Source organism: Rutidosis leptorrhynchoides, chromosome 2 (genome assembly GCF_046630445.1).
Source record: "Rutidosis leptorrhynchoides isolate AG116_Rl617_1_P2 chromosome 2, CSIRO_AGI_Rlap_v1, whole genome shotgun sequence".
NCBI lineage: Eukaryota > Viridiplantae > Streptophyta > Magnoliopsida > Asterales > Asteraceae > Rutidosis > Rutidosis leptorrhynchoides.
The window spans coordinates 609,646,620-609,658,464 of record NC_092334.1 but is presented as its reverse complement, the minus strand read 5'-3'; the positions used below and the strand labels follow the sequence as shown (position 1 = coordinate 609,658,464).

The window sequence follows — 11,845 nt, the reverse complement described above, 5'->3', positions numbered from 1 at the left end:
TGGGGGAGAGTTGTAACATCCCGTTTTTTTATATATATGACTTAAGGTGCGTGTTTAACTTCGTGTACGTTTAATATAGTATCTATGGCCGTTTGTTTATAGTTTAAATGTTTGAAAATGTAGAAAATGATTCGATCAGGCCTTATGTCGTGTTTTGGGTGGTTACATCGCGTTTTTGTCTATCGCGATACGCGACAAAGCTGGCTGGAACGCGACAGCTTCAGGACCCCCGACCTGTCCACTTTATCGCGTTTGGTTAGTGTGTGTCGCATTTGGGTGTCGCGTAACGCGACAGATTGTCGCGAAACGCGACAGATGTCGCTGTCTGACATTTTTGACCCAAATTAAATGGCATCTTTGAGGGTGTATTGGTCTTTTCACTTATGGACGATTTTGGGGAGTCTAAAACTGATTCAATCTTATCATATCCTCATTTATCACATCTTCATCTACCTAAATTAAATCTAGAGAGAGAGTTGAGGTTTTTAGTGAGAGAGAGCTCACTTGGAGAAGAAGGAGACCAAATCTCACCCGAGTCCAAGTTTTAAAGTTATTACCTACGTCTCTAGCTACGTTGTGATTGTATTGGTAAGTCTTAACTTCGTGTTTTGAGTTTTAATTGATTTATGGCTAGGGTTTGTTCGTTTGGGACTTGTAAGACCCATTTGAGGTTAAATGGGCGAACTTGGGTTAAATTGATGTAAGGAAACCCTAAGGTTTTGTAATCTAGGGTTTGGTCTTGTAAGTTGGTGTTTGTAAGTATTAATGGTCTTGTCAAATCCCTAATATACTTGTGTGTTAGTTAAAGGTTGTTAACGGTTTCGAGTTTGACCAAAATATAAGTCTTGTTGTAAAATGGGTCAAATGGGCAATGGTTGACCTAGTTGGGCAAGATGGGTAAGAAAATACCATAAATGGTGTTAGTCTTTGTTGTGGGACTTTAATCACTAGCTTTTAGTGATTTATGATGAGTCTTGGCCATTAATGGGCGGTTTTGGTGTAATGGGTCATTTAATGCAAGCAAGTCATTAAACGCTTAAGAGTTAAGTCTTGGTGGATAGTCCCACTAGTTTGTATATTGATGTGAGTACTTAATGTATTAGGTACTTTGCGTGAAGCTTGCGGAGTTGTTAATCCTTCGCCTAGTCGATAAGGTGAGTGGAATAATTATGCATATATGTATATGGCGTATTTATTTGTGAATGTTATGGTATGAACCATGAGCCGGTAGTACCATAGCATGTATGTGACGAGTGTCATGATGTGAACCACGAGCCAGTAGCATCAAGTGTGAACCACGAGCCGGTAGCACTATAAAACAAAGTGTGAACCACGAGCCGGTAGCACTATAAAACAAAGTGTGAACTACGAGCCGGTAGCACTATAAAACAAAGTGTGAACCACGAGTCGGTAGCACTATAAAAGAGTGAGACTCAAATACGTATGGTGTGAACCACGAGCCGGTAGCACCATAGCGTTATGGTTAACCATATCATGTTGTTGGATATTGTTTAGCATGTTATATATATATATATATATATATATATATATATATATATATATATATATATATATATATATATATATATATATATATATATATATATATATATATGTTGTATTGAGTATATGCTAATGTGGTGTTGTGATATTGTACGAGTTATTAGCATTATGAGTATGATGGCACGCTATTTGAGTTATATTTTTCGTATGAGGTATTTGGTGGGTGCGATTGCAAATAGATGAGTTATATATGTGTATGTATAATTATTGCACTCACTAAGCTTTGCTCACCCTCTCGTTGTTAACATTTTTAGGTACGAATATGGAGAAAGGGAAAGGGGTTGCCGGGAATTAAAAATCCCCACGTTGGTTGCTAATTGGAGCTTTTGAAAGTCGACCCAATGTTTTGGGTAGTTTAGCACCAAACCATGCTCGAGTGTCGTTTGGTTTAAAACTATCATTTATGGGTCGAACTTGTATTACTTTTGATTAAGGGCCTTCGTGCCCATGATGTAAACTTTAAACATGTTGTACGTTTAAATGGGTTGTATGAAATGGTTTACATCTTGCGACCATTCGAATGGCGTGTGAATGGTTTATTATTAAAAAAAAAAATTTTAGTCGGTTGAATACGGGTTGGGTTGTTTCACATGTTTACCCTGTGCTACAACAGGATGATGTATCGCCCAGAGAATCGTATGCAAGCTGAGCAGTACCACAGAGTTGTCATGCTCTGTTATCTTAGGAACTGGGTGACTAATTCTTATGTTGATTGATGGCTGATTTTTTCTTTTACTATGAACTAGGTCTTAGGGGGAGTTTGCTGGTGCATGTAATCCCTAGTTGTAGTTGAACTGTCGTTTAATACATTCAGTCATGTAATAACGTTTACTTTGTGACTATTGATTATATATATATATATATGTGTGTGTGTGTGTGTGTGTGTGTGTGTGTGTGTGTGCGCGCGCGCGCGCCCTTTAATTTTAGTTAAATCAATATGTTAAACTGCATACACAGTCGGCCGAGTGTGTTCACACACTCGACCGACTGTTTGACTCAGTCGACCGACTGTGTCTAAGATGCAGTATATATACGGGTGAAAACCTCCTTAACGAGGTTACACATTCTACAAACCCTAATAGTTTAGTTTTCGTCTCAGTTGATCCCAATACCTAATACCACCGAATTACAACGTTTAGGAGTCGATCTAATCTAGATTCAACCCTAGGTTCGACTAATTCGACCCCGATACGACCCAATTCGCGGTTAAACATTGTTCTAATGATTTCCGCCACTAGAACGATTTGCAAGCGTCCTAAGATCCATAGAAACGTCATCTACATATATGATACAAAAAATTATTAAAAGTTAAAATTAAAAAATTAAGATTTTGAAAAGTTAAAACAGGGTAGGGTATATAGCTTAATTCTCTTAACGTCAATACATAGCTTAATTCTCTTAAATATATATCGTTAGGTAAATTCTCTTGAATATATATAACTTTTGGTAAAGGAATTTGACAACTCTTCATCATTTATAAATTAGATATATAGCTTAATTCTCTTAAGTTAAATTTTTCTACTCTTATGATACAACTACTTTTGGGCTTTTGGTAAACGGATTACGGATTTGATTGTGCGGAATGATATCGATAATTGTAAAACAGTAAACGCAAGGTAAGATAATTGAACCTTATATTATTTCAGGTAAGTAAGGATTAAAACACAAATCATAAAACTATTAACTAGATAATATGAGATCATAAATCTCATCAGCTGGTACAATCTGATATGATCTAGTAGCTTGACATTGAATCTTGTTCCCAGTTAATCGCTTGCTTCCCAATCTTCTGTAGCACTTTCACAACTTGTTCATTTGTAACATTTCCTGTTACAGACACCTTGTTCAATCGTGTATCAATATCATACGTCTCGATATCTGTTGAATCATAAACAATAGTCATTGTGAATAAAATTCCAACTAAGAAGCAATAACAACAAAAGTAGTTGAAAAGTTGTACCTTGAATCTTATTAATGGCCTTTAAGATCATCTTAATGCACTCTTCACAATGTAAGCCAACCTTCAGTTCGACCACCTGATTTATGAAAATTTGTTAGCGTTACGTATGTTGTTTATAATGTGTAATGGAATCGATAATACTACGTTACCCATTTGATCGACTTGCTTTCAAAGCCGGTCGGGATTCAGAAATAGGAGATTGTTACGTATGTTGTTTATAATGTGTAATGGAATCGATAATACTACGTTACCCATTTGATCGACTTGCTTTCAAAGCCGGTCGGGATTCAGAAATAGGAGATTTGAGAGGTAATTGTTTTGAGAAAGATTTGTACTCCGTAAACAAGAATGGGATTCTGTGGGAAATTGAGAATTATTGGCGTGCCTTTTTGAGGTAAAGCATAATGAAATTTGTGGTTAAAGGTAGGGGTGTTCAAAACCGGATATCCGAATTTCGGATATCCGAAATTTTGGATAGTGGATTTGGCCATCCGATATCCGAATCCGAACTTTCGGATATCCAAAAATCGTATACCCGAAATTTCGGATTCGGATATCGGATTATCCGAATATCCGAACTTTACTTTTAAAGTGATTTTCATTCTTCAATTCTCCAATCTTTAACCATTAAAGTAAACAGAGACAAAGCCAACTGTATTAGTCAAGGATAGTAAGCACAAAAATCGATTTGCAAACTGCATCAAAACTGAACCATATGCTCAAGTGTCAGCAAAAAAAATATAATACAACAAGAACTAAACAGAACAACAACAACAAAACGTGACTTACATCCAAAATCAAAACTTAAGTGAGATTACTGGTTAAGCAAAAATATAATACACCAAAATTCCTTTCAAATCGTGACTTACTCCTAATTTTGGACCAAAAATGATGTATCTTTGAAAATCCAAAATTTAACATCACCTCTCATTTGCAATTGAACATCGTCATCTCAATGGGTTTTTACTTTACAAACAAAATCTCAACTAATGATTTAGATCTAGATAAAAAAAGAAGTCATATGCGAGTTATCTTGATAGATGAGAGAAGCGGAGAAGGAATAGATAAGAACAAAACTGGGATTAAGGGATGAAGATCATACGAGAGAGTCACGAGACTCATGATCAGGAGCGTAGAAAGTATATTAGATCTAGGTTTTTAACTTTATAGGTAAGAAAGACCCCTTTTAGGCATTCTACAGCCCAATATCATAAGTTACTAAAAGTATATGTAAAATATAAATAAATATTAACAAAGTATTAATTTCGGATAATCGGATATCCGAATATCCGAAATTTTCACAAAGTGCTATCCGAAACCCGAATCCGAAAAATCGGATATCCGATTTTCGGGTATCCGAAAAATCGGATATCCGAATTTTCGGATATTTTCGGATCGGATTATCGGATTAATCGGATTACGGATTCGGATTCGGACATTATGAACACCCCTAGTTAAAGGTGCTAAAAGGTGACAATATTCACACGGCTTACTTTTGTGAACATCACTTAACTCATTGACTAACAATCATCATGGTCATATGCGCGTCTATTATAAAGAATTTATTTATTTATTTATTTATAGCTTTTTCATTGGAGCATAAGGAATTGTCGGTGTTTTTCGTCAGAAACATCGAGAACCAACGTTCTTTCAGTGTTTCTCGCATCCGAGGAGTGAAATCTTTTTTTTTTCAACTAGTTTAAAAACAAATTTGTGGGTCTATTTTAACTCAAGAAAAATAAAGAAAACGCTAGCAATCCGCTCCTTCACTTTTCACCTTCAATGTTTCTTGAAAACATCGAACAAAACACTGAAAACCCTTGTCACCACTCTACCCTCTTAGGTAGGGGTGTTCAAAACCGGATACCCGAAAATTCGGATATCCGAATTTCGGATATCCGAATTTCGGATATCCGAAATTTTGGATAGCGGATTTGGCCATCCGATATCCGAATCCGAACTTTCGGATATCCAAAAATCGTATACCCGAAATTTCGGATTCGGATATCGGATTATCCGAATATCCGAACTTTACTTTTAAAGTGATTTTCAATCTTCAATTCTCCAATCTTTAACCATTAAAGTAAACAGAGACAAAGCCAACTGTATTAGTCAAGGATAGTAAGCACAAAAATCGATTTGCAAACTGCATCAAAACTGAACCATATGCTCAAGTGTCAGCAAAAAAAATATAATACAACAAGAACTAAACAGAACAACAACAACAAAACGTGACTTACATCCAAAATCAAAACTTAAGTGAGATTACTGGTTAAGCAAAAATATAATACACCAAAATTCCTTTCAAATCGTGACTTACTCCTAATTTTGGACCAAAAATGACGTATCTTTGAAAATCCAAAATTTAACATCACCTCTCATTTGCAATTGAACATCGTCATCTCAATGGGTTTTTACTTTACAAACAAAATCTCAACTAATGATTTAGATCTAGATAAAAAAAGAAGTCATATGCGAGTTATCTTGATAGATGAGAGAAGCGGAGAAGGAATAGATAAGAACAAAACTGGGATTAAGGGATGAAGATCATACGAGAGAGTCACGAGACTCATGATCAGGAGCGTAGAAAGTATATTAGATCTAGGTTTTTAACTTTATAGGTAAGAAAGACCCCTTTTAGGCATTCTACAGCCCAATATCATAAGTTACTAAAAGTATATGTAAAATATAAATAAATATTAACAAAGTATTAATTTCGGATAATCGGATATCCGAATATCCGAAATTTTCACAAAGTGCTATCCGAAACCCGAATCCGAAAAATCGGATATCCGATTTCCGGGTATCCGAAAAATCGGATATCCGAATTTTCGGATATTTTCGGATCGGATTATCGGATTAATCGGATTACGGATTCGGATTCGGACATTATGAACACCCCTAGTTAAAGGTGCTAAAAGGTGACAATATTCACACGGCTTACTTTTGTGAACATCACTTAACTCATTGACTAACAATCATCATGGTCATATGCGCGTCTATTATAAAGAATTTATTTATTTATTTATTTATAGCTTTTTCATTGGAGCATAAGGAATTGTCGGTGTTTTTCGTCAGAAACATCGAGAACCAACGTTCTTTCAGTGTTTCTCGCATCCGAGGAGTGAAATCTTTTTTTTTTCAACTAGTTTAAAAACAAATTTGTGGGTCTATTTTAACTCAAGAAAAATAAAGAAAACGCTAGCAATCCGCTCCTTCACTTTTCACCTTCAATGTTTCTTGAAAACATCGAACAAAACACTGAAAACCCTTGTCACCACTCTACCCTCTTAGGTAGGGGTGTTCAAAACCGGATACCCGAAAATTCGGATATCCGAATTTCGGATATCCGAATTTCGGATATCCGAAATTTTGGATAGCGGATTTGGCCATCCGATATCCGAATCCGAACTTTCGGATATCCAAAAATCGTATACCCGAAATTTCGGATTCGGATATCGGATTATCCGAATATCCGAACTTTACTTTTAAAGTGATTTTCATTCTTCAATTCTCCAATCTTTAACCATTAAAGTAAACAGAGACAAAGCCAACTGTATTAGTCAAGGATAGTAAGCACAAAAATCGATTTGCAAACTGCATCAAAACTGAACCATATACTCAAGTGTCAGCAAAAAAATATAATACAACAAGAACTAAACAGAACAACAACAACAACAAAACGTGACTTACATCCAAAATCAAAACTTAAGTGAGATTACTGGTTAAGCAAAAATATAATACACCAAAATTCCTTTCAAATCGTGACTTACTCCTAATTTTGGACCAAAACTGATGTATCTTTGAAAATCCAAAATTTAACATCACCTCTCATTTGCAATTGAACATCGTCATCTCAATGGGTTTTTACTTTACAAACAAAATCTCAACTAATGATTTAGATCTAGATAAAAAAAGAAGTCATATGCGAGTTATCTTGATAGATGAGAGAAGCGGAGAAGGAATAGATAAGAACAAAACTGGGATTAAGGGATGAAGATCATACGAGAGAGTCACGAGACTCATGATCAGGAGCGTAGAAAGTATATTAGATCTAGGTTTTTAACTTTATAGGTAAGAAAGACCCCTTTTAGGCATTCTACAGCCCAATATCATAAGTTACTAAAAGTATATGTAAAATATAAATAAATATTAACAAAGTATTAATTTCGGATAATCGGATATCCGAATATCCGAAATTTTCACAAAGTGCTATCCGAAACCCGAATCTGAAAAATCGGATATCCGATTTTCGGGTATCCGAAAAATCGGATATCCGAAAAATCGGATATCCGAATTTTCGGATATTTTCGGATATTTTCGGATAGGATTATCGGATTAATCGGATTACGGATTCGGATTCGGATATTATGAACACCCCTACTCTTAGGTACGTTTTGGATCTGATGTGTCAATTTTCTTATATTTTCTAAAAAGATTATTAGTAAACAGTGATAAAAAAGTATTGCTACAATAGGAAATCAAGTTTTAGAATTGTGAACGCTTAAGTCAATATGGGATGATTCTTAAATGGCTTGATCTGTCCCATTTCATATTAATTTCTTTCATCTAGGCAACAAGAACCCTAAAATGTTCAAGAATTCTATATTTGCAGAAGGGTGCAGGGTTCCAGAACAACTATGAAAAACAACGTATGCAAAGATCTGCAGACAACTTGCAATCAACTTTTTTTTGGTTTTCTTTCGGGACCATGTTTCCGACTCGCTTAGCAAGAAGACTAATCTCGAGGTGACAACTTACTTTGCAAACTGCCCGGGGTCGTGCATTGTGAATTTCCGTGGCCATGATGGGCTTTTGATGCTCTATGAATTCAAACTCCTGACCTCAATTTCTACTTGGTGGGAAGGCCACTAGACTACCACCTCATAGTTACTTGCAATCAACTTTGGTCCAACTGTAACTAAATATCAGTATTCGACAAGTCGATTTAAATTTCAAATGTGAACAAGAAAGTACATTATGAATTACATACAGGTATCGATGCAGAAGAGATCCGGCCCATCATTACAGGTGCCGATATACATGGGTAATGGGAAGCTGCAAATTCATACGAATCTTTCGCCTCAATTAACTTATCTCATATTTCGAAAAAGAAAGTACAGATCAATTTTTTACATAAGAATAGAGAACAGTGCATCAATTAAAAAGCAGACCCGTGAGAGTGAAACGTTACATACGAAACAGTTACTTTTCACAGTTGTATTACTTGAGTTGCAAAATCAAAGATTTTCATTACTTCTAAAAAAAAGAAACATGAAATACTAAATCTTGGTAGTCCATTAACATTAACAGTGTAGATATATGAAAAGAATCTGAAAAGGTACAATATTGAGCTTGGCTCGAGGACCGTTGAAAAGCTTGACTACTGTGTTGAAACTTGTAATGCACTGCAGGAAGACATCATCAACATTAAAGACTATACAACATTGATTTTGTCATTTTGTGACAAGTCAAAATAATGAGCAATGTAACATCAAATTCCATTCAATATTTAAATAGAATTAGAAGAAAACACGTATTGGATAATACTAGAGCTTTCGCGTTCTTATAATGCTACGTGATATTATTCGAATTGACAAAGACAGAAGACTGTAAGTTACGTGTCTGTCAGCCTGTTGAGACTATTTGCGTAAACTATGTTTTTAAGCATGCTTTTGCAAGAGATCACTATACGTATTTAACAGTTACAAAACAGATTTTAACAAAACATGGTAGTATTGCTGCACAGTTATTGCATCAATAGAAAATCATTCCTCAATTAACATCACATAGAAACCGATGACTAAAAATGGTTCACTGCAAAAACTTTTGACAAATCCCTTTTTGGGCACAAAATTGGTAGGTTGCGAAACGATTTTGTAAGGTCATCCGGGTCAGAATCTACCAATGATGGATGGCATTTCATTCAAAAGCCAAAACTACCTCAAACCAGTGGCGGAAACAGGAATTTTTTTCACCGTGGGCGAAAAAGTTTTTAGAAGCGTAGCAACTTTTTTTGGGCAAAATATAGAGGTTTTTGGGCAAAATATGAATGTTTTGGGGCAAATGTAAAGGTTTTTGGGCAAAATATGGAAGTTTTTGGCAAAATATGGAGGCTTTGAGGGTAATAATGGAGACTTTTGGGAAGAAAAAAAAACCAGTGGGGGTAAAATCGAAAAATCCAAAATTTTTGCATTAAAAATTACAAATCTACTGGGAGCAGGTGCCCCCTGCCCCTATATATTTTCGCCCCTGCCTTAAACTATCAAAGCTACGCAGACAGATGGTAAGCCAACCTCGTGAACTCATTAACTTTCATTTAAAACCGCAACTAGTTAATCTCTATAATTCTTTCAGTTAACTAACATAACAAACGTGCAATCAAATGAATCAAATTTATTAGCTCTAGAAACCAATATCAATGAAACTCACTTTTTTACCATCAGATTCGATGACCATTAGCTTTGTTTTTCTTCAGTCTTCACTTCATCTGAATCTGAGTCACTAGCATTGTAACCTATCGAAATATTAACACTACAGTATTCAGTGTTCATAACATCACTCACCAAAAAGAACATCAACCTCTGAAAAAAATATAAATAGAAGTTGCTGTTAACCTGGATGTTTATCACCAACTTTCCACACGGAGCTTCGACTCCTCGAAGCCCTGCTAATCCAAGCTTGTCCCTACAATCAAAACATTAAAACTAACTCATTTTCTCCTTACAAAACCAAGTCAAATGACCCATATAACTATACCAATGAAAAATCACTTTCCATATTAATGTGCCATAAGTCTTAATGTGTCAAGATTTAACCTTTTTTCAATACTATGAATAGCATGATTCCTAACATTCATTAATAGTTAACATAATATATATAAATAGCTTTAAAAACTAGAAACTTTTCACTGAGGCAAATGGTCGAACACCTTCTGTGCATCTTTAACAACACCATAACCACTGAAATACATCTGACCCACCAACACTTGCATACCAATGTCACCAGCTTTAGCCTCCTTTAGGGTTTCTTGAAACCACCGTTTCGAGCATTCTACCACCACCTCCGATAATGGAATCCGACGGTTAATCGATGAACTGTCTTCCATAATTTTCAATTTCTGTTGTTGTTTTTCCGATTGAACAATCCGGATTCCTTTCGGTTTAGCAGGTTCGGGTGGAGGTACAACCCGGGTCTTGTTGGAAACGGGTTTAGGACCTCGTGTTGATTGTTGTTGGATTCTATTGGATGTTACAAGTCTGGTAAATTCTTGAAGCCTTGCTGCAGATGACGGAATCGATTTACCCATAAACGGAATTTGTGGAATTCAATACAAATAGATATATATACACGGAGTAATTTTTAATTTGTTATATATTTTTTATAATTATCATCCAATTTTTTATGTAGATTTCGAAAGAGTGAGTTACAAGTTGTTTTCCTCATTAGATTTTCTATTGAATTTGTTTATTATCCGGGTTCGTAGCTATTATGCTTATCTCATATTTTATTTTATTTAATTATAATTATAATTTATATTATATTATATTTATAAATTATAATTTATAATAATTATTAATTTTTTTAATTAACAATAAAATAATATAATTACATTATTATTGTTATTATTATTATAATTATTAATTATTAATTAATTGATTAATATTCTTATTCTTATCGTTATGTTATTATAGTTTTATCATGATTATAATTATTAATTATTATTAGCAGTGATAATTAATTAAATTATTATTATTATTATTATTATTATCATCATCATCATCACTCAAGTACTAGGGATGGCAATGGATACCCGATCCAGTGGATATCCATCCGATCCACCCGTTTATTCGTGGATATGGACGATCTAAATGGATATGGATGTGAATGAAAAAATTTCATCCATGGATGAACCCGCTTTCACCCGAAATAACTGAATATATAAATTTATCACTCAAATTAGTATCATTTATGTAGTGATATTTCATTAATTATATTCATATTCATCTTTCTTTATATTTTTTCTAAAAATATAACTTTTTTCTTATATTTTGTTTTGTTTAAATAATCAAATGTATTTATCGTACTTTGGTGGTTCAAATGTGATTCCATGTAACTAAAAGTAAGCAACTTACATGTCGATATCTTTACACGTTTAATAGGTTATCTATTGAATATTTGTTATATAGATTAGTAAAATGTGACTTTCGGTCGCATAAACTATTAAAAATATTACTTTTGATCGTATATAGTGAACCACCGCTTATAATTGTTAAAAATAAAATAAATTTAAACGGATATGGATAATTATCCATTAACCCG

The 11,845-nt window shown here is 34.4% G+C and overlaps 1 protein-coding gene and 1 long non-coding RNA gene across 3 annotated transcripts; both read right to left on the bottom strand.

The window, feature by feature from the left end:
* Window positions 1-3,198: 3,198 nt before the first annotated feature.
* Window positions 3,199-3,725, bottom strand: LOC139893472 (uncharacterized). Its single transcript, XR_011774545.1, has 3 exons — window positions 3,673-3,725; window positions 3,524-3,599; window positions 3,199-3,441 (listed from the first exon to the last, which is right to left on the bottom strand). It is a non-coding gene; the product is annotated as an uncharacterized lncRNA (long non-coding RNA).
* Window positions 3,726-8,792: 5,067 nt separating this feature from the next.
* LOC139893471 (uncharacterized) lies at window positions 8,793-10,969 on the bottom strand. Of its 2 annotated transcripts, none has more exons than XR_011774544.1 (4): window positions 10,455-10,969; window positions 10,141-10,210; window positions 9,956-10,057; window positions 8,793-8,931 (listed from the first exon to the last, which is right to left on the bottom strand). XR_011774544.1 is itself a non-coding variant. In XM_071876635.1 (4 exons), exons 1-3 carry the CDS (start codon window positions 10,830-10,832, stop codon window positions 9,982-9,984), a joined length of 507 nt encoding a protein of 168 aa, XP_071732736.1. In that variant the 5' UTR covers window positions 10,833-10,969; the 3' UTR covers window positions 8,793-8,931; window positions 9,956-9,981. The 2 variants fall into 2 exon arrangements, 1 of the variants encoding a protein (XP_071732736.1); XM_071876635.1 differs by having other exon boundaries at window positions 9,956-10,040.
* Between the last annotated feature and the right edge of the window lie 876 nt (window positions 10,970-11,845).

Coding starts and splice junctions, on each gene's coding strand:
- LOC139893471 (XM_071876635.1), bottom strand. CDS start 10,832: ATGGGTAAATCGATTCCGTCATCTGCAGCAAGGCTTCAAGAATTTACC. Junction 10,211..10,454: donor TTGTTAAAGATGCACAGAAG/GTGTTCGACCAT, acceptor TTTTGATTGTAG/GGACAAGCTTGGATTAGCAG. Junction 10,041..10,140: donor AGTTGGTGATAAACATCCAG/GTTAACAGCAAC, acceptor ATATTTCGATAG/GTTACAATGCTAGTGACTCA.